Below are 27231 nucleotides of genomic sequence, written 5' to 3'. Positions count from 1 at the left end.
GGTCCCAAAGTTGATCTCATTGATTTCATTCTCTTTCACTAGATTGAAGACTTCCTTTTAGTCCTGTTCCGACTTTTGGTTTCCCTTCAGACAAATTTTTCACTTTTCTGGATTTCCCTCACTCTTGATCTTTCCTTCTTTCCTTATGTGGTCAGTGTCCAACTCAAGTAAATATATTTTATTCACCCATCAGCAAATATTATTTGTGATTCTAAATTTTTGATACACTGAATTGAACAAGACACATGTGGTCCATAACTTTATGGGGCTTGCAGCCTACTTGGGAAGGAGAAATTAAGCAAATAATAAATTACATATGTGATAAGTACTGCTTAGAAATACAAGGTTCTTTGAAAGCAAACCAATTGCACTTATGCAAGACAGTTTAATTTCTATCACTAGGATAATGTGAATATGATATTAATCATAATTATTTACTGAAATGTGTTTTCTGATGTGGAAGTTTGATGCTTTCTATTGGTCAATAATATCTTATTTGCTTATTCATTCATACATATGCCTCATGTATTGAGGGCTGTTATGAGCAAGAGAAACAAAGAGAAGAAAACTTAATATTTACTGAATTCTTAATATAGCCATATGATTAAGATATATTAATTATTTTGCTAATTATAGTATCATAGATAAATAAAATGAGCCTCAAAGAGTTTTAGTATCTTGCTCAAATCAACTTGTCAGTGATTGAACATTAGTATAAACCTTGGTAACCTGGATCTAAAACCCATATTGTTCTTACTAAGCTATGCTATTTCTCTAAATAAGAGCAAATAATTACAAGATAATGTGATAAGTTGTTACATAGAGATCTGTACATATGGTTTCCACTACATTATGATACATTTCATGTTTTAAGCTTTTCAGAACATGTGCTAAATATCCTAATGCAGTGTTTTTCAAATTACCTGTCTTGAAGGCTAAGTTTTTTTCTTTAATTTACAATTTCTCATGGACTAATACCTTTGTAAAATACAAAATCAGAAACTTAGGTGTCACTATAATGTCAAATTGCTGCAGAAGTTTCTAAAAACTCACTCACAAATTCTGTACGAAACATGATGCAAACCGGTAACAGATAGTTCATGGACCTGCACCTCTCTGTGGACCACTTTTTTATTGCTTCAGGGTGTCCAAGTATGAATAAGTCATAATCCCTGCCTTCAAGAAGCTTACAGGAGGGGCCTGCCCAGTGACACAGTGGTTAAGTTTGCACATTCTGCTTCGGTGGCCCATGGTTCACTGGTTCGGATCCCGGGTGCAGACCTACGCATTGCTTGTCAAGTCATGCTGTGGCAGGTGTCACACATATAAAGTAGTGGAAGATGTGTGCACATGTTATCTCAGGGCCAGTCTTCCTCAGCAAAAAGAGTATTTGCAGCAGATGTTAGCTCAGGGCTAATCTCCCCCGTCCCCAAAAAACAAGCTTACAGTGTACTTGGTGAGTTAGAACTGTACTCAGTTCACTATAATACAAGGGACAGTAAAATAAATGCTACTACTAATAAAGTAAGACTTCATAGTTGTGGTAAACATTTAAGTAACATTTAAGATGATGTTTACTTAATGAATATGTATATTTAAGAATATGTTCTCAGAGATGGGGACTGAGAAGGAAGAGAAGAAGGGTCTGTCTCTGATGAGGGTTTATAGGCTTGGAAGGGATTGCAATAGTGATTACTTCTATGTGACTGGGGTCAGACTATATTAGTTTTGAACCAAAAATCAAAACTTCTGTTGTTGAATTCATGTTACTCATGTTGACCACCTTGTATCTCATGAGTAGGGTCATGGCATTGACCCTGGGAGGAAGTAGAGGGTACTAAATGAAGAGACACTTCATGGTAGAAAACAGCTCCACGTTACAACCACAAATTTCTCTGTGATTCCATTTCAGAGGCCACGAATTTATTAAGTCAGTTTTAATGCTAAAGTGTAAGTAGGCTTTCATAACTTTGACCTTTCATCTTCTAACTTATTAACATAATTATCTTAATTTACATTTTCTTCTAGTATCTTCCTTCAGGTAGCAATGGCAACAAAGCCAATGGATGGAGAGAATAGCTCTGTGGTGTCAGAGTTTGTGTTCCTGGGACTCACCAATTCCTGGGAGATCCAACTTCTCCTGTTTGTGCTCTCCTCCATGTTTTATGTGGCAAGCATGATGGGAAACTCCCTCATTATTCTCACTGTGACCTCTGACCCTCACTTACACTCCCCCATGTACTTTCTGTTGGCCAACCTCTCCTTCATTGACTTGGGAGTTTCCTCTGTCAGTTCTCCCAAGATGATTTATGACCTTTTCAGAAAGCGTAAAGTCATCTCCTTTAGAGGCTGCATCACTCAAATCTTCTTCATCCACATCATTGGTGGTGTGGAGATGGTACTGCTCATAGCCATGGCCTTTGACAGATATGTTGCCATATGTAAGCCCCTCCACTATCTGACCATCATGAGCCCAAGAATGTGCGTCTTCTTTTTAGTGGCTGCCTGGATGACTGGCCTTATCCACTCCACGGTTCAATTGGTTTTTGTCATAAACTTACCTTTCTGTGGTCCTAATGTATTGGACAGCTTTTACTGTGACCTTCCTCGGTTCATCAAACTTGCCTGCACAGACACCTACCAACTGGAGTTCATGGTCACAGCCAACAGTGGGTTCATCTCTGTTGGCTCCTTCTTCATACTGATCATTTCCTATATAATCATCATTCTCACTGTTCAGAAACACTCGTCTGCTGGTTCATTTAAGGCTCTGTCCACACTGTCAGCTCACATCACTGTGGTAGTCTTGTTCTTTGGTCCTTTGATATTCTTCTATACATGGCCATCTCCCTCCACATACCTAGATAAGTTTCTGGCTTTCTTTGATGCAGTTCTCACTCCTTTCCTGAATCCTCTCATTTACACATTCAGGAATCAAGAAATGAAGGTGGCAATGAGGAGAATATTCAGACAGATAGTGAATTACAGGAAGATCTCTTAAGTGATTCCTGTATTGTGAAAAATCCTTGTTAATTACTGATGTTCATTATTGATGGTCAAACCCAGAGAGAAGCTGTTGAATTTCCTACCTTGATTTGATTATACACACTGATAGTCTATTTTATCTTTCGCTAGGAAGGAGGGATATTCACTTCTGAAATGAGAGAGGTACCTATAAAGTATTTGTAAACCAAAGATTACAATAATCTTGAGCCTAAATTCCTACGGAATAATAGTTGTATGAAGTAATTTTTAGAAATACATGAGGAATGTCTTCTTAAAGTCCTTCAGAACAGGGAGAAGAATCTTTTGTTGGTGTTGCAATCCAATGTACACATCAGGATGGATGCAGAGAGGGCTGATGGCCACTCTGAGTTTATTATAACCAGCGTTTCAATATATACGTAGCTTACAGCTGTTAAACATACACAGGTGTTCTGGATGAAGTAATTAGCGAATGCCAAGAATTCTTAGTAATTTCTCAAGGAGCCCTCCCTTGGCCTCTGTTTTGATATTATCATTTTATTGCTGTGCTCCTATATTTTTATCTCGGAGCAGGCAAGGTCTCTTAGGCAATGGTCCCTCCTGCTCCGGATATCGATATCGTTTCTCCATCTGTGCCCCCAGGCGTCCGCCGCCTGGCTTAGGTTGCCCCCCCAGGGGTCTTACCCGTCATTGGCTAACCGGCCTTCTCACCTCCGGGTCACAGTTTGTTGGCAAGCTTTTTCCAGTGATTATTAACCCTTCCTGTGTCAGGGGCGGCTACATCTTTCAATCCACCCTAGTTCAGTATGACTTCATCTTAACTTGACCTCATCTGCAAACACCCTATTTCCAAATATGGTCACATTTACAGATATTAGGGATTAGGACTTAAACATACGTATTTGGTGGACACAAATCAACCCACAACAGTAGGTAGTATAGGTATCTGGGAATAAGAATGGTTGTAGCATAGTTCCCCATAATCAAAGTGAAAATATATTTAAAATAAATAAAATAGTAGGAGGAACTTTTGCTCTTTCATAGGGAATTAACTATATTTTTAAATAACAGAGCATATAAAGTCAGCATAAGGCACAAAAGTTATTCTTGGGAGCTTAGGAATCTCTACTAACTAGGAAGATTACACAGAAGGGAAAGAATAACATTTACTGCCTTTAATCAAGAGCAGAATGAAAATACCCAAATAAATTTGTCATGTCATTCTAACGGAGAGAAAACCAAATTCTAGCCTTGCTTCAATTTAGTGTTTGGTGGTAAATCATCCCTAAGTTTTTAAAATAAACCCATCAAACTGAGCTGTGCAAACTTTGCCAAAATATTAATACGTCTTCTTTTCAGACTCATTATTTGAAGATATATATAACTGTAACCAGCTCAAATAGAATCTACTTCCTGAGCCTTCTGCAGCTTTCTATCTCCATTGGGTTTTCTCTTTTACTATCCTCTTTCAGATGCTGGAATAACTAGATGTTTTATTTTAGGATAAAGCTATCCTTTCTTTCTCCTTGATAAATAAATCCAGATCCTATTACCTTGCACAGCCAATCACATTTTTTACTATAGTTACTTCTATTACAGTCTCAATCACCCATTTTATGAGTTTAACCAAAGTAACTAACTTTTATTTCACAGACATCACTTCGTTTAAAAAATACAGAGCCTGACAGTAGTTTAAGTGGTAAAAACCGATTTTAATCAGAAACTATTGCAATAGGGGAAAAAGAGACTTCAGTAGAGTACTGGGCTTAATTTCTAACATAATTAGAACAAGTGGGAATTTACAGCAAAGAGCAGATGGAGTGGCAGGAGTCAATCGATGCAATTTACTAAGAGGAGACATTAAGGGTAAGGAGAATTCTTGCTAAATTGACCTAACAGGATTCTTGCTGAGGGCAGGCCATGGTGATCAGACACCAAATGTAGATGTTTAGGAATTTTACCAGATATCAAAGATGAGGGATTTTCTCTAAACAGACTTAGCAGAGTTGTTGCTAAAACTGGACTATGCAAGCCCAGCAAGGATGGATCCCAGGTTGACATCTGGTGGAGAAAAGGGCTCAGAGGAGCCCAAGTAACATCTGGTCAAGGAGAGAGTCTTTGTCAACCTAAAGGTGGGTAATTGAAAAGTAGTGTCATATACAATTATTCTAGAAGACTAACAAAGCTCAGGAACACTCAAAATATAACCTCCCACTGGCACAAACATCCTATTTACACCTTCTTAAAAATTGTAAACATCCTTAACGTTGTCAAAATTAACACATTTGCTAACATGACCCAAAGATATAGACGCTCTATAAAGGTATAAGTAAACTGATACACACACACACACACTATGACCAACGTTTCATTACTCAGTCTTATTTAAAAATTATCTAATGAATATCTACTAATTACTTTATTAACATAAAACCAAAATCTAAAAACAACTGAGGATCTTAGAAGTTATATTTCAGTGGACTCACTAAAAAATTGTCAGTTATAATTCCAATTTATTGAACACATAATTTTACATTTTCTATAATTTTAAATGCTTGCTTTATGCTCCATTCTGATAATATCAGGGAGAATACCCATAGCTATTTTATAAAAAATGTTATCAACCCAGTCTGTATTGTCCAAAACTTTATTTTGATTATTTGAATTCGAATTTTTATTTAAAAATGCTCTGACCTGTAATTTCTTTGAAACTTTTTTTTCTGAAAAAGATGGCATACAGCAAACAGTAGAAATTCAGTTTTCTTTAGGGGGTGGAATTTGAGGAATATTAGATTCAAGTCAGCACTTACTAATCTCCATAAAGCAATAATAAGAACTCCTTTAAGAGGCTTTAGATTTAGTTTATTAATACAACATTGAAGTAGAAAAGCACTTCACACTCATACAATGAAAGGAAAAGGCTCCTCAATTGAAGAAACACAGTCACACCTAAGACTATTAGATTCCATTCTAGAAGTTCAGCTAGAAATCAAGACTCAGATTTATCAAAAAGTAAAAAATGTAGATGGATGCACAAAATCTCACGTGGGATCTTCAGTGGAACTTCTACCTACTTCCAATAGAAACAAAACAAACAGATTGGAAAAAAATCCAATTAACAAATCAAATTCTCTATCATCTCTCATTTGATAGAAAATTGGTCCCCACATCCCAAGAGAGATTACCAAATGATCAAATCCTGAAACCAAATTCACAATCTCTGTTGCCATCAATGAGGAATAACCTATCTGCCTCATGCAAACCAGGATTGGAACCAAACTTGGCCAAGAACCGGAAACAAACCAAAGCAGAAAAACAAAACAGAGATCAGAATGTCAGCGAAGGTAGTTTTAATGCTGCTTGGGAATCATTATGGGAACCAAGAAGAGTCATGCCTAGCCTTAAACATCCCATGAGAAGCATTCCTTGGGAAATAGTTTATTAGTTCCAGAAAGTGAGTCCACTTGGATATCTTTATGGGACCTTCAGAGTGGCCAAAGTATAATTTTCAAAAAGTTAAAAACATAACCCATATAAAATGAACATGTGTCAATTATTTACTGAGCTCACTAATGAGGGAAGCAACAGGGGGTAATCTAGTTCCAATCAAGTTTTTATGGAATCAGTTTCCAAGACAGATTAGATCCCCCTGTAAATGTTCTTCAGGACGTCTCAATTTCACCAATTCCATGATTCTGACTTGTGCAAGTGTTTTATAAATAGGTGGAGGCACAGTGACCACATCAGATCTTTTAAGAGACAAAACCCTGGAATAAAACTAGAGTCACATTACCTCTCATTTATAAAAATTCTTTATACCTTTGTAAATTAGATTTCCCCCATTTATTCCATTTTAATGGGGCAGTTTCTCCTAGTGGGACACTAACTGATACAAGTATTTGGTATATTAGACAAAGAAGCAGTCTTAAGACATTCAAGGAGTTTAAAATAAAGAGGCAGTCAGTGTGAATAATGCTGAACTTCACTATTAATCAGGGAAATTCAAATTAAATAAACTCCTTAGGTTGAAAGCCCAAATGCTGTGTGGGATATGATATGTAGTTTACAAGACCTAGGCTGCGAAGTCCCTCGGCTTTGTGATATAGTGAGAGATTCCAGTCTTGGAACCCAGAAACAAAATCCAAATGATGTGGCAGTTAGAATGTAGGTTTATTGACTAGGATGCTGATGGGGTATTCATGGGTTTCTAAGGGATAGAAGCCCTAGAATGATGACACCCAGTGCTCCTTTGATCTGGTAGTTACACACCTTACTGGTCATAGGTCCACCAACCCAGCAGAAAAGAAAGTACCAATAAGCTGTTTCCACTCGGTATGTAATTTATTCTTTGCCCTAATTGGTAATTATCTCATATGACTAGATCCTGAATGAATTCTTTCTCTTTACCACTTAAGTAGTTGTAGCCAAGAACTTCCATGTGGTCATGAGAACCACAAGTTAACAGTACATATTAAAAATAAAACTGTGCATCTAGTATTTCCTAGAAACTCTACTTCTCATTATTTGCCCTTTGGAAGCACTTGCACACGTGTATAAGAAGACATGTAGAAACATTAGTTACCACCTTGTAAAAGCAAACATTGGAAAAACCCGAATGTCCACTAACGGGAGAGAGTTAAACTGTTCTGATGTCTATTCTCTACTTGCCTTTCCATATCTAATTTTCATCATGTCCACTCTTCTCTGAGCCCTGTAAAACTGAACTTTATGGGCTGAATCAACCAGTGGCTCTTGCCCTTTTGCTTCTGCTTGGGTGTAGCTAATGGGGTCTATGCAGGGATTTAGAGGACAGGCAGAAAGTGAAATCAGGATATTTATTCCCTCACTTTCTCCCTTCTGAGCTTTGTGTTGAAAATTACTGCACCCAGTTCCTCCACCAAAGCCCTCAGCTCTTGTTGGTGGCCTTCTTCTACTGCTATAGCTCTTTCTCAGATTTACGGTTGTGTTCCCTCCCACTGCTCCTCAGCTTTAGGGAGTAATGTGGAGTACAACAGAAGTTCTCAAAGGCATAATGTTTTGTATGTCTCAAGTTCCTACTCAAGATCCTTGTTCATTTTTAAGATATCTTGAAACAAGGGGGAGGTTTGATGTACCATGGAGACCCACAGTCTCCTGGGGCCCTCAAATCAAGAAAGCAGGAGAGGACAGCTCTAGCCACAGGCTGGGAGAAGGTGAACCAGTAGTTAGGCTTACTGTTGTCAGACAGAGGGTCTTGGGGATTTTCTCTCCTAGACAGTTGATTTTGTGAGTATATATGAGGTTGACATGAGCTGTTTGTGATTCAAGGGAGTCTCTATCATTCTAAGCAGACATGCTGCACATTGTCCCGTTCCTGGTAGACAGGGTCCTGTCTCATCTCAGACACAGGAGGAATTTATTCTCTGTGTACTTCATTATAAAGTAAATAAAAACCTAGGGTTACAGCCTGACACAATTCCCTGGGCAAAACAATTGGCTATTTTGCAGGTCTCAGTAGAACGTATTGTTACTTATATTCAGAACTGTTAATTGACAACTTCATCTATCAGAATAGGAGCTTATGTAGTAATTAGTGTTCAGGATAATTTTGACAATTGGCTAAGTTTTGAGATTTCTAATCCTGAAGTAGATATTATGGAAATCTTGGCCACCTTTTATACCATTTTTATTTCGACTGTATTAGGGTTCTTTTCATCATAATTTCTCTCTCTTTTCCTCTCTCCTCTTTTTCTACATTTTTAATTCTTTTTTTTTTTATCTTGTTGAGATAGGTTTTCCCTGAGCTAACAACCAATTTTGTTTTTGCTTGAGGAAGATTAACCCTGAAGTAACATTTATCCCAATCTTCCTGCACTTTGTACATGGGGCACAACCACAGCATGGCTGGTGAGTGGAGTAGGTCCTCACCCGTGATCCAAATCCGTGAACCCAGGCCACCAAAGCAGAGCATGTCAAACTTTAAGCACTCAGCCACAGGGCTGGGCCTTACATTCTCCTTATCTAAAAATGCTTCATCATGTTGTGAGACTCTCCTTTTAGTCAGGTCTCAGCTTAAATGACCCTTTTTGCCCTCCCCCTCCTTCCCCTATGGTAACCACCAATCCAATCTCCATTGCTATGTTCTGTTTGTCATTGCTTTTATCTTCTACATATGAGTGAGATCATATGGTATTTGACTTTCTCCCTCTGACTTATTTCACTCAGCATAATACCCTCAAGGTTCATCCATGTTGTCACAAATGTCCAGATTGCATCAGTTCTTATGGCTGAGTAGTACTCCATCATGTATATATACCGCATCTTCTTTATCCATTTGTCCCTTGATGGGCACCTAGGTTGCTTCCAAGTCTTGATTATTGTGAATAATACTGCATGAACAAAGGGGTGCACATATCTTTATGCATTTGTGTTTTCAAGTTCTTGGGATAAATACCCAGCAGTGGGATGGCTAGATCATATGGTAGATCTATTCTTAATTTTCTGAGGATACTCCATACTGTTTTCCATAGTGGCTGCACCAGTTTGCACTGCCAGCAGCAGCATATGAGTGTTCTCTTCTCTCCACATCCTCTCCAACACTTGTTTCCTGTCTTGTTAATTATAGCCATTCTGACCAGATATTTGCAAACCATATATCAGATAAGGGGTTAATATCCAACATATACAAAGAACTCATACATCTCAACAACAAAAAAAAAACCCACAACCCAGTTAAAAAATGGGCAAAAGATCTGAACAGAGATTTCTCCAAAGAAGATATACGGATAGAACAGGCATATGAAAAGATGCTCAACATCATTAGCTATCAGGGAAATGCAAATCAAAACTACAATGAGGTATCACCTCACTCTGGTCATAAGATATTTTCGTGATATGATTTTAAAATCACTTGGAATAGCTACTTGAATTCAATGTTTTAAGGACTGACTTTTCTGGAAGGGAAAGGCTGGTTATATGACCAACAAGCAACCCTTGAAGCTTAGGGAATTTATATCTCTTGATTTGTCAGTAACCTTGACTGAAATATATTTTGAGGGGGACTCTGTAGAAGACAATTCTAAAACAAGAGGAAAAGATCTGTTTATTATTTCAGCTTACAGAGGGCTCCTTAGTGTTTCAGGAAGTAGAACCAACCACTTATTTAAAGAAAATAGTGGAGAAAAAAGAAGCTCCTCTCCTCCAAATAACTAAGAACAACTTAAAAGTCATTACAGTTTTCTGCATTTCTTGCAAAATAGTACTACTAGGTTGGGCTGAATCAGCCAGGGAACATTTGATTTTCCTTCTTCCTTGTTTATGCTTTTCAATCATTCTTTACATAATATCTCTCCAAATCTTATAATAGATATTTAAGAAGCAGAGTGGAAGATTACATTGATCTAAATTCTAGGATAAAATCCAACACTAATGTTTAAATGAATACAACAAAATGCAACGATCAACAAGGTAAAAAGCACAAAGACTAGTATGCAAGCAACAGCCCTCAGGCATGAGAAAAAGCAGAAAAATATGACTCCCAGAGGAAAAATAAATCAACAGAAACAGATTCAAAAATGACAAAAATTATAGAACTATCAGAAAAGGATGTGAAAAGCTTTCCAAAGCAAATAACAATTACATTGCTGAAAGTCAGTGATGAAGAGAAAAATTTAAAGGCACCTAGATAAAAAGGATTCATTATATATAGAATGAGAGCAAATGACTCCTCGTCAGAAACTAAGCAATCTAGAAGACAATGCAAAAATATTGTTAAAGTTTCAAACAAACAAACAATCCCCTCCCCCAAACCCACAACCCATTGTCATCTAGAACTCTTAAATTTAGTGAAAATATACTTCACAATTGAAAGTGAAATACTATTTTTTATATAAACAAAAACTTAGAGAGTTCATCTAAAGCAGACCTACCCCACAAGCAATGTTAAAGTACTTCAGGCGAAAGGAAAATTATACAAGATAGAAATTTAGATGTCCATAATGGAATGAAGAGCCATAGAAATGGTAAATATGCATATAAATATATTACTTATCCCCCTGATTTTTAAATGTCTTTAAAATATTGTGAAAGAGAAAATAATAACACTGTGTTATAACGATAATGACAAATTTAGAAATAAATTGTATGACAATAGCAGAAAGGACAGGATAGAGAAAATGAAAGATTTTTATACTATATGTGAAGTAGCATAAAATTATTTGAAGATATAGTATAATAAGTTAAAAATGTATACTGTAAACCTTATGGTGACCACTGGAAAAAACAAAACAAACAAACAAGCACAGACAAATTACATAAGCCAATTCTTTGTAATAAATCTATTGATTATCTATCTATCGATCGATCTATCTATCTGTCTATCTAATCTAGCTCCTGCTTGTTCTGCTGCCATGGTTGAATCTGACTAATATATGAGTACATACCCATCATGCCAAAATAAGAAAAGAAGACAAAAGTGGACTTCTAGTGAGCTGTTAAGGCATAGTGGAGTGTGAATTATTTTAATTATTTTGTGATTGAGTTAGATGGCAAAGCAGTGTATTTCTTAGGCAATGACACTAGTTGTGCTAAGATGATACAATATATTGTATCATTATCAGACTAAGCACTCACAAGAAAGCAGTGGTCAGAAAATTTAGAACATTTAAAATGAAATATCTCAGTACAGCAGAATTTTTCTCCCAATATTAAAATATAAAAACGAGGCTACAACAAAACTAAATTTCCAAGTGGTTTACTTGTTAACCAAGCAAGGAAATCCATTTATAAAGGTGAGTTAATGAAGCCATGTTTGAGTGTAGCAGCCAGGGAAATATATGCAGATAAGATAAACTTTTTAAAGACTACCATTAGCCTTTCAGTGAGAGCAGTTGTTTGCAGACTTGGGGACATTGGGACAACATCAATAGTCAATTGAAACACAAGGCAAATTATTTCAAGTGGTTTCCTTTGGCTGTTGATAAGATTACAGATGTTACTGCTACTTCTCAGTTGTCATTTATTTTAGAAGTCAATGCCGAGTTTGACATGGTTAAAAAGTTAGCCTCTGAGAATAGTTTGTGTGGAACTACTACAACATAGGTGGTATATTTTTTAAGAAGTTGAGAAAACACAAATTCAGTACAACCTGAAGTGGAATCTGCTAAGATGTGTTACAATTGATGGTGATAAAAATATGCCTAAGCAGGAAAAGCCTTCATTAGACAAAGTTATAAAGCTCATGAAAATGTAAGATGTTTAAAATCTATGGTTATTGATTGCATTAGTCATCAGCAGGTGAATCTATCATGTGTTTATTGAACCAATAGTGTCAAAGGGAAACTATTCGTTCTTGTGGACTTAACCATTGTTAATTCATGGATTTTTATCAAGTAAAGCTATGTGGTAGCCTAGCAATGGTAAAGTTTCACTGCAATTTTTTGAGCTCACAGTCAAGATTGAAATTATTCTGTCGATATGAGTTAATCTGTTCTATATAGAAGAAAAAGAGAAAGACATGATATATATATAGATTTAAATAAGGTGTCTTTCAGGCTTTCATAATAAAAAATTAAAAACTGAGTTCTCTGGAAACACAATTAGGTGAATTTGAAACTTCAGGGACACATTATCCATAAAGCACCAACTTAAGGAGTATTGCACAGAGTGAAGCATACACTTATGCTCTTGTAGTTTTCTGACAATTTTACCATTGACTTAGATTTAGACAGAAAAGGTAAAAAGTAAGAAGAGTTTAGGATTAAATAATGAGAAAGAATTATATTGGCTGCAAACTCATGTTAAGTCAAGGATATTGGGGTTTGCCACTCACAATTCCTCAAAGCCAACAAAAATTCAGCCTTTTCTAATAAGAACACAAGGTTCAGAATCACAGTCCTACTTGGCTCTATATTGCCAAGTGACCAGTCCTCCTGCTGTATCCACTCTCTGTGCCCTTTGATAACAAGCTGGTCTGTGATTTGTGGTCATATCTTCTCTCATTAACCCAAGATGACCGCAGTTATTTCCAAGAATCCTCAGCTCTCTTCAAAAACCACAGCCTTCCATGCAAAAACTGCTAGCAAGCCTCTGAATGTGCCATGTTAGTTCAAACTTTCATATCTCTACATACACTTCTTCCTCTGTCACTGCTCAAAGCCAAGCCATCACCAAGTTAGCACCTCTTTGATGAAGCCTTTTCATAGTTTCCAGTTGTACTTTATTATTTATCTTCTATGTTGACCTATTAATACTACACTTACCACTCTAAAATATTTCTTTACCTTTCATCTACAGACTATGAATTCTTTGAGGGAGAGTCCATGCCTCTTTTTCCTCCTCTTCCTTCTTCTTTTGTATAATTATCATCTGTAACAGAATTTGGGACATCAGAATCCGAGTTCATGGGAGTTTTTCTCTCTCTTGGATGACGAGGTGATTGGTGTTGCCGTTGATTACAGAAATAAAGGGAAGAGAGGAATAGAATTAGATTTAGTTAATTAAGCATAGTTTGAAGCTGTGATGTCCATGGGAGCCCAGGGAAGACATACAGTGTGCAGTACAAAAAATGAAGCTGAAAATCAACAAGAGGTTTTGAAGTAGCCGGAAACCCTATCTAGAGAAGTCACACACCTAAATTTATCCTGCTGGTCTAAAACCCCGCAATCTCACCTAAGTGTGTTCCTTTCCATCTTCTCCAGTGCTTCCTCTCTGTGTGCCAGGCAATCTTACATTCTACTCACAAAGATCACTTGAAAATCTCTCTCCCTGATTGCTATGGTCTGAATGTTTCTGTCCCCCAAAAATCCATATGTTGAAATCCTAATGCCTAATGTGATGATATTAGGAAGTAGGGCCTTTGGGAGGTGCTTAGTTCATGAGGGTGAACCCTCATGAATGGGATTTAGTATTCCTTTTTTCTTTTTCTTATCCCCAATACCCCCAGTACATAGTTGTATATTCTAGTTGTGAGTGCCTCTGGTTGTACTAGTATTCCTTTCCTTTTAAGGGAAGGCACATTGGATGTGTGGAAGCAGAACAACAAATGGTCAACTGCAGACGCTCCAGGGCTGCACACATTAATGCAAAAATCCTCCAATTCAGCCTGGAACTGCTCGCAATTCCCATGGCCACTTCTGCCCACTACCTCTTTGCTCATGCCATCCTCTCTATCTGAAATCACAGTAGTTACCTGCCTCAAATGTATGTACTTGCCCCAAAGTCACACATCCTTCAAGGCCCATTGCAAACACCACATCCCCCTGAAAATCAATCGTGATTTTCCAGTTAGAAGTGCTCTCTCTTACTCTCACATATCTCTATAGACTTTTTTTTTTAATTTACCAAGAATAACCTCATTAACACTTTTGAGAACACAATGAGATCTCACTAACTCAGACCACATTAACCATAATGATTCACTGACTGAGAGTAAATTTACATTGATATTACCTATTTTTTAATTGATATACTCAGAAATTAAGCATATAATCCTGACTCCAAATTAGTGTTTCTGGAAGTGATTTGAACTCCATGATCTCATCTTTTTCTCTATCATCTTGATCAATGGTCTACGAATATTTAAAGAAAAATATTTTGTCAAGAATACTAACTAGACACTGCAAAGGCCACAACTGAAACAAAATATACCCCCACTCGTGAAAATCTTATAAATATTTATTTGGCAGTGCAATGGGCATTTAGAGTTAAGAATATTGATGAAAATCCTCAGATAGATCAACAAGTGGCTCCAGGACAGCTTCAAGAACAAGTCTTGATATTTTTGGTGGCTTTTTTTCTTGGATTGTTGTATTTGCTAAACCCCAGAATATGCTTGTTTTTCATTTTTCTGTGAAAAATTCATGTGTCTAAAAAATAAATATTCGTGTCTGTCTTATATGTCTGTATATGGGAGAACAATAAAGATGATTTTCATTAAAAAGTAATTAAAAGATATTTTCATGAATCTTAGGACTTCATCTTCTCCTCAAGCCCTGAGGTAGGAAAATAACCTGATAAAGCTTGTTTATTCATGATGGATCTCTTCCCCTAGGTGACCCATTAACTACCTCCTCTTATGTTGCTCTGGGAAAATCAATCTTAGTCTGAGACCATTCCCAACACAGATTGAAGTCATATTGGCCTTCCCTGGTCTATTTGGTACCACTTTTTACTACCCTCTTATTCTTAATTAGCTATCTCTTTCTACTGTGGGGGAAATTTCAAATAGCTCCATGTGCCAGATGTGACTATTCTGAAGATGCTGCTATTTCAGATCTGCTAGACAAAAAGACAGTGAGGAGAGGCAGAACAGATTCAACCAGATTGCTGTGTTTGGTTGACTAAGATATTTTCTTGTAAATAAATCACAGTTTGAAACCACCACTGGAGATTTGAAACTGTGATTTAGTTGTGGAATAGGAGAGGAGGTTACCCAGAAGAGAAAGAGTTGAGAATAGTAGCTAAGTTAATGGGCAGAATTTGAGATATGCTTGGCAGGGAACTTACTTTGGTCTTTAAACAGGGACAGAGAGGGGATCAGGTATTCAAAGACAAGAACCATGATGTGGGAGAGTCAGGCATGATCCAGGAGGCACACATGAGTGTAAATACCGTTAGGATGCCTATGGAATATTTAGATTTAGCTCCTGATTCAGATTAGTTTGGCAGTAAACATCCACTCCAGAGCAGGAAATAGTAGTTGGTCTTGGTTGTGGAAGGCAACTTCTACATGGACCAAACACATAGAAATATACAATCGAGGCAGTGTAAGATGCAGGAATTGCTTGTTTTCTCTTCCTGCACTGACCATTTAATCAGTTATTATAATAAATGACTGAGGAGAAAAATCTGAAGTGATTACTGAGGCCAAATATTCTCTCTTTATTCATTCAGTTGGACTCCACTCTTCCTGAAATATTCGTAGAAACTTGATATCTGGGTTATTTGTACATCCATTTTCTCATTCAACAAAAAACTCTTCTTCAGCTACTGTTGTTTCCAGCATTGTCTTGGGTGCTGGGAATACAAAGAAAATGACACAACTTCTCACCATGATTTCATAGCCTGGTCTAGGAGATAAAATCAGAAATAGAAAGTTCTATTGCATCATTGTGCACCTGGAGCAGGAACAGCTGAAAGGTGCAAAGGTAAGTAAAGGAGGAACATTCTTTAGTGATGTGTCTCATTAGAAAAGAAGTGGCCAGAATGGGAGAAACTTTGGCTTAAAATTAAGGATCTACCCTTCTCTATGGCAAATGAGGCTTTCTGTCAAATATTTTCTGAGAAGGAAAACTCAAGTTCTGTCTTTGTGAGGTTAGCTTTTCCTTCTAAAGCCTTTCACTGGGTGTGTGTCTAGGGCTTTTTGGAATTCTAAAGATGGAAGCTAGTTTTTTATTCCTTTTCTGTATTTTTCCATTTGGGCATGTCGGTCTCTAGTCTCAGAACTTGAGGGAAAATTCTTTCTTTTTTCTTTTCTCTTTCTCTTTTACATGATTCTTTTCATCGCTCTGTCTTGCCCTATTTCTTATTCCTTTGAATAATTTTTCTTGTTTTCTTTACCTATCATGTTTTTCTCCCTATCCCTTACCATCTTTCAATTTTTTCTCTTTGTATGCTTCTTTTGTCTTCATCTTCTAAATTATTTTAAACAATTAAATTAAAATTGCCAAGGCATTAATTCAAATTAATTTAGCAAACACTTATTGACTTCCAAGAACAGATAATTCTACCTTCTGAAAGTATCCTAGGAGCTGAGGATGAAGACAGAGATGAATAATGCAGGAGCCCTACTTCTAGTGCTGGGAAACAGAAGAAATAAGTCCTACACATGTAACACAGGACAAAAGGTACTATGATAAGTACAAAGCGCTATGGGAAAGGAGGGGAACAGATTTTTTTTCTAGTGAGGAGAATTGGAGACGTTTCATGAGATGTGTGGTGTTTAAACTGGGCTGTGAAAAATGAGCAACATTTCAAGATAGATGAGGCAGAGTATTTTATGTGGAGGGGATAGTTTGAACAAAAGGAGGAAAAGAACTTTTCAGAGATGGTGAAGGGACTGATTTAGCTGAAGATAGGGTGAGACAGTGCTGGGGCCAAAACACAGAGGCCCTAGAACACTATGCTTGTTCTTTAGCTAGTGGGAAATCACCAGTTTTGACTAAGGTAGAAAGGCATAGCTAGTGTTTCTGGAATATTTATCTTCTGTAGAATGGGCTGGGGTGGGCAGAGCCTGGGGACTGAGGGCACTTTGAATTTTGCAGGACCCCCGGATTTCCTGTCTCTAGCTGGTTAATACTCACCACTGTGTCATCCTGAGGCTCTGATGGTTCATTTCTTGCTTCTTATTTCAGTGTCTCTTCCCTGCCTCCCTAGATCCTACTCCATCACAACCAGATTCCAAATAAATCATGGAAAATTTTGAGTTATTTTCTTTCTCAGATACTCAAACTCCAGGACATCTGATGATCTTTTCCTTGGCTTTTGGGTTTTCCTTTTGTTTATTTGATGAGGATATGATCAGATGAAGAAAGGGATAGTAATAGGCAGAAATATTTTTATACATCTCCTTGAAAATCTAAAGTTCATCCAATCATTGACAGTATAGCCACTAAAAGACAGACCTTCTGATTTCCGGTGCAGTTAAAATTCACCTGTCACTACTTTAGTGTTCTTGTTGCTATAACAAAAAATCTTTATTATAGATAACATTTTTTTGTATCTTCACACATTCTTTGCCTTTTCCCCTCCTGATTCAGAACAATACATGGACCTTTTCTTTTGCAAAGCTAACCCTTCTTATGTTTATTTTTTATTTCATCCATGTCTGCTAATCTAGAACCTTATGATCAATTATATCTGATTCTTATGCCCTTTCATAGTCTCCTCCACTGGCTCCTGTGAAACGCTCATTTCTGCTATTTATTTAGTTGTTAAAAAGTTCTTTATTTGGACCCTCTTTATGTATTCTTCTCCTTTTTATTTTTAAATTGTATGTTCTCAATAGACTAACTTTCTTAACAACTTACCTTTACCTTAACCCTGAGCAACCTGAGTTCCTCCCTCCATTATTCATTTATTCATTCTGTAAATATTTATTGAGCATATCTGATGAGTTAGGTATGTTCTAGGCATTGGGAATACATTGCCTTCAAATATCCATTTTCGTATTAGTGATCCAGAAACACTGAATTATTCTGCCTGATTCCTTTGCAACACTCTTCACATTCTTGAAATAATCTCATATTTTGGCTGCTAGAGCCCTGAACTCTCCTGGTTCTCTGGCAGCCTGTCTCAGCCTGAATCACTGTTTTTGTTTCCTTTTCCCAGACTTTAAATCTTGGGCTTTTTTAGTAGTCTTCTGATCTTTTCTCTAGATATATATTTCTTGTGGCTTCAATTATTATACTTAAGCAAATGATTTCTAAGCTACCCCTTCTTAGGTAGCCTTACCTTCTTTTTAAAAACATTACTTTACATAAATAAAGCCCTTCTCAACTTAAAAACCCCACCTGGCGGCTATTCCACTATACTGGATTTCATCCTCCATAGGCTGGCTTTCCAGGACCTCTACAATCTGTTTTCTACATATTTTTACATTTTTTTCTCCTATGTCTCTCCTACACAACGTTTTGTGGAAGCCAAAATAAGTCATTATTTGTATCGAAAGACTGCTTGCTCACTCTCACCTCTGTACTTTTGCAGATGCTGTTTCCTCTCTCTGGAATGTCCCTATCCATCTTCTCATTATTTTTTTTAAATTATGAAATATATTCTACAGACAGAAGAGCATATAAAACATCTGTGTGTATTTAAATAATAAAATGAACTCCTGTGCAGTTATCACCCAGGTTAAAGAGTTTCCTAGTACCTTAGAAAGTGCCTGTGTTTCTCTATTTTTATTCCCCTCCCTCCCTTCTACAGTTAACTACCATCTGATTTGATTTTTTCACATCTACTGTCTGAAAGTCTGTGGATTTTTCATTTTCTTTTTATCATCGATGTATGCAACATAGGCAAAGAAAAATATATACATAAATATAGTTTAACGATGTATACTATTGGACACTGGTACCTGGATGTCCACCTCTCACTTCAAATGTTACGTATCTAGACTAAAATCCATCATCTCCTGCCCTCCCTGCCACCAGATTTCCCTTCAAGGATGGACATGCTGCCCAGCTGTGGGGCATGCCATTAACAGACAGCCTCTAGCTGTCAGCTCCCTGGCATCTGCTTCAGCAGCAGCGAGCCCTAAAGTCACACCGTGCCTGGAGCAATCCACACGTGGTGGATGACCAAGTGAGGGGGAGCTTTTCCACCCGACGTGGGACAATTTGATGGAGCAAAACTCATCCAAGAGCTCCATGTGACAGGGCTTTGTGGGGTCTGCATTGCAATTAGATTTCTTCCTTTGCCCAATCCTGCTTCCTCTGACTTCCGTTAAAGGTGTTGATCTCTCATAAGCATCTTGTACCCCAAACTCAACCTCAATTTTTGCGTTTGGGGAACCTAACTGCTACACTGCCCCTTTTCCTCCTTTTGGCAAAATCATTTTTGTCAATTTTGCATCTAAATCCATAGATGATATTGGCCTGAAAATTTTTTTTCATATTGCCCTAGTCAAATTTTAGTATCAACATAATTTTTGAAATTCGTACATTCTTTTAAATAGCCAGTGTGGTGGCTTTGTATTATGTCAACTTTTCTAGATTGAGCTAAATTCCCCAGAAGTCGCATTCCTGTATGTTTCCAACTAGGATGGGTTGCAAGAGAGATTCTTTGGCAATATTTGGAGGGCAGAAGTGAAGAAGAAGCCATATTTGTAGTTCACACACTTTGTCACTTCTCTGCTGGCTTATCTCACTGGTGTGAGGCCGTGACCGGAACTGCAAGTGCCGCACCTTCCTTGGATCCCTCTTTAGCTTCTCTGACTCGTGGGCCAGGTGTGTATTTAGCTCTGTGGTGAAGGGCCCTGGCTTCAGCAGGGAACCCTACCATCAAGGTCAGAGACGGTGAGCGCTGACACTGGTTTTAGTCTGTCCTTGCAGTCTTTAGCTCTTGCTTGTAGGTTCCAGTTGATTTTTGTTCTGCCACATTTTACATCCATCTTCCCTTCCTGACTGCCTGTGCTGTGGACTTTAAGCTACAGTATCAGATGCACAGACAACAGACTTACAGAGACTGTTGAATCAGCCTCAATGATTATGTAAGGTCAAGTCACTGTCACAAATCCTTGAGTACATTATCCGCTAGTGATTCTGCTTCTTTAATGGAACCCTGAGTGATACTGCCGGTAATTCCAATTTCTTATTTTTCCCATTCTTTCAGGCAAATTTGGAGCCCAAAGTGACATGTGGGGAGGAAATCATTCGGTGGTGTCTGAGATTGTGTTGGTGGGACTCACCAATTCCTTGGAGATGCAACTAGCCCTCTTCCTAGTTTTCTCTGTGTTCTATGTAGCAGGTATTTTGGGAAACCTCCTCATTGTGCTCACAGTGATCTCTGACCCTCACTTGCACTCCCCCCTGTACTTCCTGCTGGCCAACCTCTCCTTTATTGACATATGGGTTTCCTCCAGTACAGCCCCCAAGATGATTTCTGATCTTTTCAAGGAGAGAAAAGTAATCTCTTCCAAGGCTGCATTGCTCAGACATTCTTTATTCACATTATGGGAGGAACTGAGATGGTTCTGCTCATTGCCATGGCCCTTGACCGTTATGTTGCTATACATAGACCTCTCCACTACCTGAACATCATGAACTTCAGAACTTGTATTTTACTCTTGGTGGCTTCCTGGACCGTTGGAATCATCCACTCTTTGATCCAACTTGTGTTTGTTGTAAACTTACCATTCTGTGGCCCCAATGAATTGGACGGCTTTTACTGCGATCTTCCTCGACTTATTAGTCTTGCCTGCACAGACACTTACAGATTGGAGCTGATGGTCACTGCCAATAGTGGTTTCATCTCCCTGGGAACTTTCTGCATTCTGATCATCTCCTATATCTTCATCTTGCTCACTGTCTGGCAACGTTCTTCAGATGGCTTGTCCAAGGCCCTCTCTACACTGTCAGCTCACATCACTGTGGTGGTCCTGTTTTTTGGCCCATGTATTTTTGTGTACTCCTGGCCATTTCCCACAGTGCCAGTGGATAAGTTCCTTGCCATTTTTTATGTAATTATCACACCGTTTCTGAACCCCACCATCTACACCTTTAGGAACAAAGAGATGAAGGTGGCAATGAGGAGAATATTCAGTCAGGTGTTGAGTTTCAGGAAGCTGTTTTAAGTGGTTTTGATATTAAGAAAGACAAACATCTCTAACATGCCCTGCCTATGCTGCCAACACGAATCCCATGAAGCACAGCACCAGCGATGCTTTACTTACTAATTTACCTACCAATGTCCTGGATTTTCTTAACGTCTTTTCTGCTCATAACCAAGGAAGATATGGTATTTTTCTTTCTTGTGAAATCTAATGGAATAAGAAGTATTAATATGAGACTGTTTCCACAATTTTTTGCCCCTCCTTCATAAGGAGGATTCTGGACTGGCCTCTTGTATCTCTTTTCTTACTCTGTGTTCTGAGAAGGATCCTCCCTTGTTAGATTGATTTTCAGGGTTTGTGATGCAGAATCTGAAGAAAAGTGCTTTGGATATATGACAAAATTGAAATTATTAGCAGTGGGTTTTTTTTGATGTTCTGTAGTGAGACATGTGTGGGAGCAGTTGTAATGTGTAAAGAAATAAGATGAAAAGGGGCTTTTAAAGAGGTATTGTTGACTATCTTTAACCCTTCCATATATATTGCCCTTCAGTAAATGAAAGGAAAGACCTAAAGTTATTTTGAATTATTTTTTATTTTTTTAATCACAACATCAGCCTAAAATTGGATCTCTGGGTTATGATTTCTTAAACAGTTCAGCTAGTGCAAGTAGTTACTAGGAATTAAGCCTTGTAAATACTCCAGTTCTTTCAAAAGCTGTGTTCCTGTACTGTCAGGGGATTCGAACAATGGGGCCAGGTAATGGGCAAAGACAACGACCTATTTAAGAATTCTGTCCTAGCTCATGATAATCCTTGCCCTAATTATATTGAAATCAGCAAGATTCCTCAGAGTTATGTTAACTGTTTTCTTTTTCAGTGACATGGTTAAAGGCACAGACTCGAGCCAGACTACCTGACTTCAAGCTTAACTTTGCTTTTCACTAATAAACAAATTGCTTAATCTCTTTATGCCTAAATTCTGTCCTCTGTAAAACAGATGTAAGTTGAACCGTCTGAAATTTGACTGTTTTCGACTCACAAAAATGATTAAAGGTACCTTCCTCATAAGGTTATAAGGACGAAGTGAATTAATACTTGTAAAGGGCTTTAAACAATTCATCTATAGTGTTAAGTGCCTGTTCAAAAAAATGAAATAAAATATTAAAACTGCTTCTCAGTTTTGATAATCTTTTCTCATGCTGTCTACAAATTATTTCTTTCCTTTCTAACTCCATTCGTCAGACATTGATCAAAAACTTGTTCTTGTCCTAACAGGAATAGAGTATTTTTTTTCATCTTCTCAACATTTTATTTTTTTAATTGAGGCAACCTTGGTTTTACAATTATATAAATTTCAGGTGTACATCGTTATATTTTAATTTTTCTGTGTAGATTACATCATGTTCACCACCTAAGACCAGCTACAATCCATCACCACACACATGTGCCACACACCCTTTCTCCTCCTCTCCCCTCCCCCTCTGGTAACCACCAATCTAATCTCTGTTTCTTTGTGTTCGTCATTGTTTTTATCTTCTACCTATGAGTGAGAGCATACCGTATTTGACTTTCTCCCTCTGACTTACTTCACTCAGCATAATACCCTCAAGGTCCATCCATGTTGTCACAAACGGCCGATTTTCACTTTTCTTATGGCTGAGTAGTATTCCATTATGTATGTATCTCACATCTTCTTTATCCATTCATCCCTTGATGGACACCTAGGTTGCTTCCAGATCTTGGCTATTGTGAATAATGCTGCGATGAACATAGGCGTGCATGTATCTTTATGCATTCGTGTTGTCATGTTCTTTGGATAAATACTCAGCAGTGGAATAGCTGGATGATGTGGTAGTTTCATTCTTAATTTTTTGAGGAATCTCCATGCTGTTTTCCATAGTAGCTGCACCAGTTTGCACTCCCACTAGCAGTGTATGAGAGTTCCCTTCTCTCCACATCCTGGAGATCCTTCTCTGCATCCTTTTCTGACATCCTTCTCTCCACATCCACATTGTTTCCTGTCTTGTTAATTATAGCCGTTCTTACAAAAGTGAGCTGACGTCTCAATGTAGTTTTGATTCACGTACCATTCTTTTGTATGCAGCTGTCCAGTTTTCCCAACACCATTTATCAAAGAGACTTTCCTTTCTCTATTGTACGTTCTTGGCTCTTTTGTCGAAGATTAGCTGTCCATAGATGTGTGGTTTTATTTCTGTTCTTTCAATTCTGTTCCATTGATCTGTGTTGTGTTTTTGTACCAGTACCATACGGTTTTGATTACTACAGATTTGTAGTATATTTTGAAGTCAGAGATTGTGATACCTCCAGCTTTGTTCTTTTTCCTCAGGATTGCTTTAGCTATTCCTGGTCTATTGTTTCACCCTATGAATTTTGGGATTCTTTGTTCTATTTCTGTGAAAAATGTCACTGGGATTCTGATTGAGATTACATTGAATCTGTAGATTGATTTATGTAGTATGAACATTTTAACTATGTTTATTCTTCCAACCCATGTGCATGGAATATCTTTCCATTTCTCTATGTCATCATTGATTTCATTCAAAAATGTTATAGTTTTCATTGTATAGGTCTTTCATTTCCTCACTTAAACTTATTCCTAGATATTTTATTCTTTTTGATGCAATTGTAAGTAGGATTGTTCTTGACTTCTCTTTCTGCTAGTTTGTTATTTGTGTATGGAAATACAACTAATTTTTGTAAGTTGTAAACTGATTTTGTACCCTGCAACTCTGCTGCAGTTTTTGAATATTTCTAATAGTTTTCCGATGGATTCTTTAGGGTAGAAAATCATTTTTGAAACATTCAGCAGGATGCCCAAAGCAGATTTTAGAATTTACACATTTGAATATAAAGTTGAGTTTTGCATTGTGTATTTAGGGATGATCTGCTCCTTGACCTCTAACCTGCAAAGATTGAAGTCTTTCTCTAAGTTAACGACTCTAGTTAGAATTCTTATTTGAAGAGTTATCTTCTTTAGATCGAGCCTGTAGAATAGACATTACCAATAGGGAGAGATAACAGAGTCTTTGCACACCCCACTATCTACAATACTTCTCAGAATGCAGGCAATGGTGAACAGTATGAAATGATGCAGAGAGATCATAAGGATAAAGAGTTAGCTACTCTGAGGTATTTCGTGATCTTCAGGACGCCAGTTTTAAGAAGGTGGAGGGGACAGCTGTCAGACTGCAAGGAATTAAGAAGGAAGTCATTGAGGGATGGTGGAGCAGATGGTATTAAGGGGGAATAAACTTTTCATGAAAGTAGGAGCACAGAGGAAGAACATTCATGAAAGATGGTAGGGAGCCAAATTATAGCAGCATATTTTAAGTTAGGAATTTGTGCTTTCAGAGGCAATTATATTGATATAATCAAAGTGATACTTAGGAAAGTAATCTGATGGTCATGTTCAGATTAGATGGGGAGAAATCAGTTGCCCTGCATTGTAGGATTTTGCTAATGGTTAGTGAAAGCAAATGGAAGATTTGAGAAGTGCGGGATGGATGAGATGTTTGTAATATTATATATAACAGATCTGGAGGAAAAGCTGCATTGGGGAGTAGATGATTATGAGTTCTGTTGAAATTTCACATGCACAAGATTAATATATAAGCATCTAGCTGATAATGCTTGGTAGGCTATGGAAAATATGACTATATTGTTTAGGATAGAATTAGGAGATTAATGACATACCTACTCAGATTCAACTAGCATTTAAATGCTAACAAAACTACTAGACCTTTTCACATATATTGCCTTTCACACAGTGGTCAAGCTTTTGGGAAGGGTATGACTCAAATACAAAGAAAGCCTATTAAAAGAAGAGACTAAGGTAACATCATAAATAATGTTATTATTTATACAGTGAACAAAGGATGAAAAACCAGGGAATGACGAAAGGAGCAGTTTGAGAATTAAGACTACCAGGAGAGTTTAGTGCCACTAAGGATGTTTAAACAGCAAAAATTGAATACAAAAAAAAGTTATCTCTTTTGTTGGTTACATTATTATAAACCTAGAAAACCCAAGACATTTCAGTAAAAAACTGTTATACTCAATAACAGAATGTAGGAATATGGCTACACAGAACAAACAAAAAGAAATATTTCCTCCATTCTAGCAAAAAGAACTTTGAAATAGAAAAAAGGAAAGATGTTCCATCCATAATGCCAAGAAAAAGGGCTATAAAACACATAGGAATAATTTTAACTAAGAAAGCATAGACCATACATGAAAAAAACCAAAATCTTATTGCAGAACATGAAACAAGATTTGAACAACTAGATGGGTGAACTATGTTCTTAGATGAGAAGAGACCATCATAATAATGCTACTTCATTCAAAGTTAATGTATAAATTTAATGCAATTCAAATCAGAGGTCTATCAGAATTTTGGGGGAGGATTGGATAAAATGACCTTAAAGGTTATATCGAATAATATATGCTCAACAATAGCCAAGAAAATATGAAATATAAGAACAGTGAAGGAGGGCCTTGCTTTATCAGACATAGTGACTAGCAAAAATTCATTGTGAAATACGCTGATATTTCTACAGAAGTAGACAAATATATCAGCAGAAACAGAATAAAGAATTCAGAAGCAGATTCCAAAATATCTGAGAATTCAGTATAATGCAAAAATGGTAGTTAAATTTAGTACAGAGAGAATGGATCATTTAACACATGGTGGTGCCATTTAAATCCTATTCATCTGGAAGAAATTAAAACTGGACTTATATTTTAAAACATTTGCAAAAATATCAGAGCACAGTTCTAAATAGAAAACAAAAAATAATAAAATATTAAAAGAAAATCAAGGGGCTGGCCCCGTGGCCGAGTGGTTAAGTTCGCGCACTCCGCTGCAGGCGGCCCAGTGTTTCGTTGGTTCGAATCCTGGGCGCGGACATGGCACCGCTCATCAGACCACGCTGAGGCAGCGTCCCATATGCCACAACTAGAGGAACCCACAACGAAGAATACACAACTATGTACCGGGGGGCTTTGGGGAGAAAAAGGAAAAAATAAAATCTTTAAAAAAAAAAAATAATGAAAAAAAAAAAAAAAGAAAATCTAAGGGTGTATACATATGATCCAGGAGCTAGTACAACCTTAACTAAGACTAAACTCAACAGCTATAAAATAAGTAATAGTTGTATTTAATCATATAACAATTAAAACTTAGGTATAGCAAAAAACATCATAAACAAAATTAAAATATGATTGATTTAGAAAAAATATGTAACAAATGACAAAAGTTTAATATCTGTAATATAAAAAGAAAACTTACAAATTGACAAGAAAAGGACAGCACAGTAGGAAATGGGAAAAGAAATGAATAGACAATTCACAGAAGAGCAAATTCAAACTGCAAGAAAACACATGTTCAAATTTATTGGTGGTCACAGAATTGGAAATTAGAAATTTGAAAACTAGAGTAACAAGGGGACAGCCCAGTGGTGTAGTGGTTAAGTTCATGGGCTTGGCTTCTGCAGCCTGGGGCTCACAGGTTCGGATCCTGGGCACAGACATGGCACCACTCATCAAGCCACACTCTGGCAGCATCCCACATAAAATAGAGGAACATTGGCAGCAGATGTTAGCTCAGGGCCAATCTTCCTCCCAGAAAAAAAAAGAAAAAAATTAGAGTAACAATGAGCTATCACTTTATTCCCACTATAATGGCAACAATTTTAAAAAGGGTTAAAATTTATTCCTGTGTAAATACGTGTTGTTCCAGCCTTTTTGGAAAGCGATCAGGCAAAACTACTAAAATTAAAAATATATGTACTTTGACCAAGCAATCCCATTCCTGGGAATCTATGACATAGAAAGAAAATCATTAATACACAAGAATGTATGTATACACATATTTATTTGCAGCATTGTAAGGGCGAAAAAACTAGAAAAAAGGAAAATGCTTACTAATAGGGAAAGAAGGAAACAAATTGTGGCATATCCACTCCATAAATATTATGCAGC

The 27231-nt window shown here is 37.2% G+C and overlaps 2 protein-coding genes and 1 long non-coding RNA gene across 3 annotated transcripts; all 3 read left to right on the top strand.

The window, feature by feature from the left end:
- Positions 1 to 2047: 2047 nt before the first annotated feature.
- On the top strand, positions 2048 to 3001 carry OR4F14O (olfactory receptor family 4 subfamily F member 14O). Its single transcript, NM_001391519.1, has one exon. It carries the CDS (start codon positions 2048 to 2050, stop codon positions 2999 to 3001), a length of 954 nt encoding a protein of 317 aa, NP_001378448.1.
- A 4120-nt stretch (positions 3002 to 7121) lies between these two features.
- Positions 7122 to 22196, top strand: LOC111768384 (uncharacterized). The gene is made up of 3 exons (XR_002800724.2): positions 7122 to 7317; positions 16677 to 16808; positions 22109 to 22196. It is a non-coding gene; the product is annotated as an uncharacterized lncRNA (long non-coding RNA).
- Positions 20316 to 21253, top strand: OR4F77 (olfactory receptor family 4 subfamily F member 77). Its single transcript, NM_001391517.1, is given in 2 exon segments — positions 20316 to 20593; positions 20596 to 21253. Coding segments are annotated over 2 exon segments (936 nt in total).
- Positions 22197 to 27231: the final 5035 nt, after the last annotated feature.

Source organism: Equus caballus, chromosome 1 (genome assembly GCF_041296265.1).
Source record: "Equus caballus isolate H_3958 breed thoroughbred chromosome 1, TB-T2T, whole genome shotgun sequence".
NCBI classification, from domain to species: Eukaryota; Metazoa; Chordata; class Mammalia; order Perissodactyla; family Equidae; genus Equus; species Equus caballus.
Note: the sequence above shows the minus strand (reverse complement) of the source record. Positions and strands in the feature narration are given on the sequence as shown.